This window comes from Dunckerocampus dactyliophorus, chromosome 7 (assembly GCF_027744805.1).
Source record: "Dunckerocampus dactyliophorus isolate RoL2022-P2 chromosome 7, RoL_Ddac_1.1, whole genome shotgun sequence".
Lineage (NCBI taxonomy): Eukaryota > Metazoa > Chordata > Actinopteri > Syngnathiformes > Syngnathidae > Dunckerocampus > Dunckerocampus dactyliophorus.
The window spans coordinates 9,038,882-9,047,500 of record NC_072825.1 but is presented as its reverse complement, the minus strand read 5'-3'; the positions used below and the strand labels follow the sequence as shown (position 1 = coordinate 9,047,500).

At 42.1% G+C, this 8,619-nt stretch overlaps 2 protein-coding genes and 1 non-coding gene across 3 annotated transcripts in view; 1 reads left to right on the top strand and 2 right to left on the bottom strand.

The window, feature by feature from the left end:
- LOC129185608 (zinc finger protein 83-like) overlaps positions 1-374 on the bottom strand; it is a 2,266-nt gene extending 1,892 nt beyond the window's left edge. The window contains exon 1 of the mRNA XM_054782884.1: positions 1-374. This exon is cut by the window's left edge and continues 563 nt beyond it. The gene's annotated coding sequence lies outside the window, so the exon portion shown is untranslated.
- Positions 375-518: 144 nt separating this feature from the next.
- Positions 519-7,537, bottom strand: tpi1b (triosephosphate isomerase 1b). The gene is made up of 7 exons (XM_054782886.1): positions 7,252-7,537; positions 4,602-4,725; positions 2,373-2,457; positions 2,154-2,286; positions 1,312-1,397; positions 1,141-1,228; positions 519-1,064 (listed from the first exon to the last, which is right to left on the bottom strand). The coding sequence occupies exons 1-7, from the start codon at positions 7,358-7,360 to the stop codon at positions 946-948; spliced, it is 744 nt and encodes a 247-aa protein (XP_054638861.1). The 5' UTR covers positions 7,361-7,537; the 3' UTR covers positions 519-945.
- Positions 7,538-8,143: 606 nt separating this feature from the next.
- Positions 8,144-8,198, top strand: LOC129185800 (U7 small nuclear RNA). The gene has a single exon (XR_008572134.1). It is a non-coding gene; the product is annotated as a U7 small nuclear RNA (small nuclear RNA).
- The last annotated feature ends 421 nt before the right edge of the window (positions 8,199-8,619 follow it).

The following is an 8,619-nucleotide window of genomic DNA, read 5'->3' as shown; positions in this document are numbered from 1 at the left end:
TCTTTTTTTATTGCATGTGTAAATTCCTTTTTTTCCTCTTACCATTTGTATTTTTGTGTGGTTTTATTTTTAGTTATATTGTTTTTCTAACTAGAAATGTCCTAGAGCATTTTACACATACAACTCACAAAAAGTTAGGGATATGTAAGACTGTCATGTTAGCGAAAAGCAAGTTGTGCATTAAGTATTGAACATGTGCATTCAAAATGAGAGAAACTATAAATAAAGATTATACAGTAGTACATTTTAGGTTCATGCTGAAATATCCCTACCTTCTTGTGAGTAGTATATAAGGATCTTAGGTTAATGCTCATTTGTGGTTCAATTGGGAAAAAGCTCCATTCTTGCATATATCAAGCGGAGTGGAGCAATTCAGCTATTGTCTCACTACTGAAATACGACCTGCTCAGTGGAACCCAGAGAATCCTAAAGGGATCGCTATGGTCTATAAATGAACACGCACATTAGTCTGAGTATCTTACGTAACCACATTCAATGTAGAAAAAGAACACACCTAATACAGTCTCTGAATGGTTTATTATGTTTTCTTACAGGTTCCTTACCCTCAAATACTCATCGGCCATGACACAACATGAATGGGCACGTAATGGACATGCCCCCTCTTGGCAAAGAAGCCAATGAGAGCACAGCTACAGGGTAGGTACAAGTCACAGAGCACCAAAGGTGCACACAGGAGACACGGCTATTCATAATAAAGGCAAATGTGACAGACACAGAGCGGTGATGGCACGCAGCCTCCTGTTTTGAGTAAAAAGGCATAATGGTCGCTGTTTTAGCGCACACAGACGACCTCAGTGCACGTGCCAAGCTGCTCCTTTTCCTCACAAATAAATGAAATGAGGGAATGACACACTTTGAATAAAAAAAAAAAAAAAAGGACGAGGACTAAGTGTTGAAAGTTGGGGGATTATCCGACAGGGGCTTTTACATCTTGGCATTAATAATGTCAACAAACTCCGGCTTGAGGGAGGCTCCGCCCACAAGGAAACCATCCACGTCCTTCTGGGAGCCAAGTTCCTTGCAGGTGCCGCCGGTCACAGAACCTGGAGGAAAAGGATGCAGAGATGAGAAGGCTGCAGGACACTCACACAGGTGATATTTATTTAGAGCACAAGGTACCTCCGTAGATGATCCTCACAGAGTTGGCGACAGCTTCAGACACGTTGGCCTTCAGCCACGCCCTCAGCTTCTCATGGACCTCCTGAGCCTGGAAGAATCCAACACAGAAGACGTTGGGCCATTGTAGGCGTCATGGAGAGAGAGAAAACATTTGTGGTTGTCTGTGTTTACCTGCTGGGGGGAGGCGGTCTTGCCTGTGCCGATGGCCCACACGGGCTCGTAGGCAAGCACCACCTTGCTCCAGTCCTTTACGTTATCTGGAACAAAAAAGTTAAGACTTCCAACCATCAATTTGAACACTGAAGAATACAAACTACATTGCGACAAGGGGCAGTTCCTGCAATCACTAGTGTGCGCTCTAACAAGAACGAGGCAGCAATGAACGGCCTTTATGGTGAAACGTCAACACAAAAACAAACACTAAAATCTCTTGCTGCATTCCAGAAAACTGGGAAACTTTCCAACTTGGAGAAGCGCCGTGCAACGCTTATTGTACCTAAATCGAAAATCATTATACTTGTGGTTCTACAGATATCGCCATTCATCACAACCCATGTTGCATTGAAATTGGTGAGATGTTGCTACTCTATGTCCTCTTTGGTACAACAGTGAACAAAGCTGCCAAAAACATTTTCAGTATAGTTGACTATAATGTACCTCTAATGCGAAACGACACACTTACCAAAGTTCAGACTTTTTTTTTTCCCTGATAATGCTTTGGGAGGTTGGATATGTCCTACTTCCTAGCTGCATCTCTAATGCCTCATATGCCCCCGCTGACAGCTAATTAGCACAGAGAACAACATACATTTGTGTCATTTAAAGTACAACATAAGTAAATATAAGGAACAAACCTAAGATTCAGTTATGTTCATGAAAAAAGTATCATTTTTGGTACAAAAAAAAAACTAAATAGATTCCTCTTGCTGTATTTTTATCCAGATTAGCACCAAAATTCCTAAAAAATCCCCCCCCCCAAAAAAAAACAAAACGAAAAAGATTGTCATAACTACCTGCGATGACCTTGGTCTGCGCAAAAACAACCTTCTCGGTGATGCCGCCCTCCCTCTCGTCCAACTTCTCGCCAATGCAGGCAATCACGCCGAGGCCGCTCTCCAGAGCGTGGGCCGTCTTCTGACCGATGAGCTGATAACAAGCAAAAAAAAGTGTGACAGGTGAATCACCAGTCAGTCAAATAACATTTTGCGTCTTCATAGCAGAAACGGACTCACCTCATCGCTCTCCCCGAAGACGTGACGCCTCTCAGAGTGTCCCAGGATCACCCAGTGGACGCCACAGTCCTTGATCATCGCAGGGCTGAAGACACGCACGTGTAGTTACATGCATTAAAGAGTCCCTGACATGATTCGTCAACTTTGCTTAAATGTTATATATTGTTTGTAATTATGTTCTCCATTGTTTGGTTTTTGAAAGCCAATGGGTAAATTTTGAAAAAATGACATTTATAGGTCATGGTGCCATGACAAGTCAGCTCTCACAATTCACTCCATTTCCGGAGTGATGTCATCGGGGTACTATCGCTCAGGTAAACAAACAGCGCTGTACGAGACAGAGGATGTTTACAGTGATATTAGCGAAGATTTGAACGATGCGTCAATAGTTTGAAGAGGAAGAAACATTTGGAGATGAAATAGAGAACTTGCAGAACATGGATTTAAGCCTTAAGACGGAGATGAAGTGTAAATTACTCTGGAATTGATTATCCTTCAATTATTATTTTAAATTGGCTTCTTAATGGACATAAAGGGTTTTTTATAGCCTGTTTGATTGTATATGTGGCCGCACGTCAAGGGTAAATGTTTCCCGCAATAGTCGCCACCTCCGCCGCCCAAAGCAAACATATTGCGGTCAGAAAATGTGTATATAACATGTAGAATTCTTAGCAGCCTTGTCACTATCATGGAATAGTGTTTAGCAGCCATTATCTAAATAAGATACGACTTTCTCTCTTGTGCCAACTTCAATGTAGCGGTCGTTCTTCGTTCTTCTTGTTTTTTTCCTGTGTACCAGTGGAATAGCATCCTTTTTCGAAATGTGTTTATACTCGGGGTGTCCCGATCCACATTTGTTGGCTTCCGATCTGATCCGTTTTTTTTTTTTTTTTTTAGTCTTGTCGAGCTGATCCCCCACCCCCCCTTTTTTTTTTTTTTTTTAAATAAGCAGCTTTCGTTACAAACATGACTTTGTGGTTGTGAAAATAGCTCTTCAAAAGCATTAAAATAATGCAACCAAAGTGTTGCTGAATGTACTTTTTTATTATACAGCATGGCAACAATATTGTTTGGCTTTTGTAACAAACCTCTGAGAGTCAGGTCCCTAATCCAATAAAAAGGACAAATAAAAGTCCATCCAATAAAAGATAAAATTGGAAAAAATGGGCGCGCAAAATACTTACATGGTTATAGATCAGTTTGTGGTGTGATTTAGAATATATGAAATGTTTTTAAAGTAACTCTCTTCAATGCAATAGTCATTTATTGACAGTCCCTAGCATAAACAACCAGCGGTTAGAGCAGCACTTCGCTTGCGAGCTCCCCGCACAATGACACAGCAGTCCGGACACAATGAGGGGGAACTACCACTGCGGCTACTGAGCGGAATACTGTGAAACTAACTTCACCACGGTCCACCGCGGACACCGTGTGCATGGTGGTGTTGCGTTTTCTTCTTGCGGTTTGCGGGAGTAGAGTGGCAACCAGCTTTGAGGCGCATTACCGCACCTACGTTATTGCCGTGTGGTCCAGAGTTACAAACGTTATACAGCAACCGGATCGGCCCCATCTGGTGGAGGAGGCCGATATTATCAGATCTTCAAAATATAGCTGATCGGCAGCCAATCGCCATCCTGACGATTGGATCAGGACATCTCTAGCTTATACCGTACGTTCAAGCCAAATACTTATTGTAAAGATGTTCCTTCAAATAAGTCGTCAGTGAAATGATCACTGCAAAAAACAGAACTCGAGGTGGCCGTCCATCCGCCTCTCGTTCTCAGCACTTGCTTCGTCCATTGTTGTCTTAAACCTTCCTCATTTGGAAAAGAAAACTAACTTACAGTATCACTCGGATACTATAACATCCAGCAGCAACACAACATTTTGGCATGACTACTGTTTTGATGAAAAATATACTGAACCAAGTCTACAAGCTACCTCAAGAAGCATTTTTTCTGGGGTTTTTTTAAACCGTGCTTTAGCTGAGAGGTGTCACCTCGATGAGGTCACTTTCGGAAATGAGGCTGAGCTGTGGTCCATTTTGTCATGGCTAGCATCATGAACCATCAATGGAATTTTTGCAAATTTACTGTTTGCTTTCAAAAATCAATGTAGAACATAATTACAAACACTGTATATTTAAGCAAAGTTGATGCATCATGTCAGTGACCCTTTAAAAAGGTACAATTTAAACAGCCAGTTGAGCTATGACATAGCGGTATGTACCTGATCTCCCCAGTGAAGGCCCCCTTGGGGACTTTGTAGCAGTTCTGTGCAGCCACGCCAAACTTGGAGTCCAGTTTGGATCTTGCAAAGTCTAAGTAGATAGACGGGGCACCGCACACAACCTCTGTGGAGGAAAAGACACATTTTCTTACCATTTCACCATCCAGGCTGTTCATGGTAACAAGTTTGAGAAAAATAACTACCATAATGCTGTCAGACATTTTTTTTACTTTTCGACTGATATGTTTTCAAGTTAAAGATTTTTCCCTTCCGAGTAGTCTTGAATGCAGCAGAAGTGATGCTATTTTAAAACATGTTATCTTTCAAACAGCATGGGAGACTCTCACATGAATGTTCTGAACCCCTGTATCCATGCCAGTGTTGTGTATTATGCACAATAATGCAACCCAGAGAATTTGTGCCAATCAATACAACAGCGCCTTTGCATTTGCTGCTGGGTTCTTAAACACTTAACTTTTAAGCCAGAGTCGAGGCACCAAACCCTGGATGTGATTTGTTTTTTTTTTACATTATTTCCTGTATAGATATGACTCGTTCGGAGGGCGTCCTGCCCACCTTTGCAAACTTCTCTTTGCAATAAGAGGGATTGATTACTCTAGTTTCAGCTCCAATAACACACTCTGTCTCTCGTTAATTGCCATTGTTCGCTCAGGACGAAGAAAGTAAACAAGCTAAATGGTCGACGAGAGTTTGTTGCTCAGTGAGTTGATTCACAGGAACGTGGGCAATGTTGACGAAGAGCTACAAAAAAAGGATAAAGATGGCGTCGGAGGGGACGGAGTAGTGACTGCGTGACTACGCAGAAGCATAATCCAAGCTTGACTATTTAGAATTTTGCTTGGTAACCATTGTCTGTGGGACAACGCTGTATAAGAATAAATACATTTTAGTTACACTCACATTCAAAATTCATCTCCACTCAGCTGGCTTTGTGAATGCAAGGCTACATAGTACCCAACATAAACTGGAATTATACAACATAGAGATTTCAAGGCAAATATGGAGAATAATGAGAATTTTGACACTTAACATTATTATTATTGTTATTCTTCATTTTTAATGTTGCCTTTAGATGTGTGTTTTGACTTTGTAACTTCTTGTCTCTTTGTGTATATGGGATATTATGTACCATAATTAGTCTAATGTGAAACTTTGGGACTCCTAGCCCATGAAAACTCCTGTAAAAACATTTGACTTACTTTACAAAGCAACATTACACCACAATAGCCTTATATGCACACAGTCACAATTGTGACATACTGTGCACACATACATGTATCTTGTATTTCTACATGAGCAAACACTCGGATGCTATCTAAAAAGGCAGTAAGCAGCGCAGTGTGGTGAGGTCAGACAGAGTACAGTAAGAGTGTGGCATTCAAATTGTAACTGTAGCCCTGGGTCGTCTATATTAAAACTGTTATTGATGCTTAGGTAAAAGGTCATTTCCCTGCATAAAGTTCAACACTGCAAAGGTCACAGCCATGCTTGCATACTGCAGAGGTCATGGCTGCCTGATGGTAACGGTGGACTCAACCTAGATCATTTGTACATGTCCCCTGCACCTGCATTTGTGCAAGGTGGCTGCTGTTATCAAGTACTTGTGAGAGGAGCGGTCGCATTCAGTAAAAAAAGGGCACATCTTTATGAAGATACACACAAATTTAAACGCGGATGAGCGAATGTGCGGGGCCCTGGCCTTCCTCTTTCACCGTACCAAAAGAGATGAAGTGTGCCGTCTAGTGGCCATCTGGGTAGTCCAGCCCTGCCCAAGCCTGGGCTCACACCCGCGACCACACATCCCCACCAAATGAGTTAAGTCAGTGAATCAAAAGCCTCGGATTGTTAACCCGCTGTTCAGCGCAGCTCTTAAGGCGTTGAGCTTTACACAAGGCACAATCGCACAGTTACACAAGCCGGCATCTGTTGCACATGCTTGGGTACGGATCAGTGCGCATCCCCTGGCCAAATGTGTTGTTTGAAGCGGGCCCCAACACGGCACGATTGGTCTATTGCGAGTACGCCCTCAAAGTGCTCACCGATGGGACAAGGTCCATGGAAAGTGTGAGGATGGTAGATCAGGCCTCTCAGAAAAACACACAGCATAACAGTTGCATAACTTGCAGGACTGTATAAAAGCAGGGTTGACAACGGAAACAGGCCTGCCGCACTTGTGTTAAAAACCATTGAAAAACAAACAGTGGACGCAGAACCATATTCGTGGCTTTTTCCAGCCTGCAGCAAAAAGAGGCTGCTGCCAACTGCCACCTTCACGTCCCACATGAAAAATCAGACAAGAGAGAACCTTACACGAGAATGTAGTTAAATCAGTAATTTATTGTTATGTATTTATGCGATACTGGTCGTTGGACTGGTTTAACAAAACAGGAGAAGTTCAAATATATTAGTCTCAAGGTGAACGATAAGTATTTGACGGTAATGCAAGGTGCACGGACTAGCAGTGGACTACGTGCCGCCCTGAACGCACAAGCGAAACTCTCCTTTGACGAATGTGACACAAGACCCCGATTTTAGCGTTCCACGTCACATGCACGATTCAATCAGTGTTACTTCACAAAAATTTGTAACAACCAAGTGATGTTTCACCGATGCTCTAGCTACCACATACCGACATTGGGGTCCACCTTGGCGGCGTTCATGGTCTGAATGAGCTCCCCGAGGCTCTTCTTGTCGCCGTTCATCTTCCAGTTTCCACCGACGAAGAACTTCCTGCTCATTTTGGCGTTATATGGTTTTTGCTACGGATTTAAAAGGAAACCACTCTGCGCTACCACAGATCCTGCTTCTGTTTTGGGGAGAAGAGCGAAAGTCAAAGAAGACTTCGACCTATTTATAATGACGGGAAAGTTAACCCCTCCTCTGGCACAGCTTCATTGGTTTTGTGGAGGACCGCCCGTAAACGCGCCTCCATGTTTGAGGAAGGGAAAGAGCACAGCAGAATGTCATGAGGCGTTCGGGTGCAACGTGTAAAAAGAGGCGTTTTACATGTATCATAACTAGCATAAACAGCAACTAGTAGACACTTTTGGAGTGTTACGATGTATGGTTATGTTACTAAAAACCATTCATTGGCATTTTGATTCACAATACTCAAAATAAGATAAAATATGATTTCTTATTTGTCTTCCTTGCCGATTGAAGCGTTACAGTTCTTCATCACGAGCTCAATTTACACAGAAAAAGCCAGCACAGTGAACATTAAGGCTGTGAGTGACGTTACACTATTTGATTGGCTACACTGCCTAAGAGCACGCCTTCTTCAAGCCAATTGGTAGATTCGGAGTTAAAATCTGAATATTTATAATATAGTAAGACTAGCGTCGTTGTTTTAAGAACTAAACTAGCTCAACCGTGTTCAAAAGGCAATATATAGATGCAAGTAATCTGTTTTAGCCTTTTGAGGAAATTCAATCATTTTAAAGAGACGACGTTATTGACACCGTGACCAAAATGTGTGAGGCTAGTGTCATAAGTGCACCGTCGAACGGAGCAATCGGCAGGAATGTTTGCTCTTTAGATATTTGTCTAGCAGGTTTCTCGTAAAGAGAAGCCCACCCTTGAATGTCGATGCAAATGTCGGTACCGGAACTGAATAATCTTAAATTCGATGCTTTCGAAATGTCAATGAATTGAACAGACGAAGACTGATCAATGCACCCCACGCGCAGACATAAATGCATGTCCATTCCTTCCTATTTGCGTCTTAAAATTTATTTCTCTGAAGGTAGTCGTGTATTAATCATATACCAACTGTAGTATTAGTATCACACCACGTGGAGGCAATATTGCTCCATTTGAAGGCGTTTTTTGAAAGACTAGTTTAAAATTTTCATTCAGACGTATTTGTAAAAAAACAAACCATCACACCCTGATATGATGTCATTTCCGACGAAAATAAGCAGTAAACTATGAATAAAAGTGCCAAGACCTTGTTGGTAATGCCAATCGTTAATATTCACAATAACGCGCAACGTGA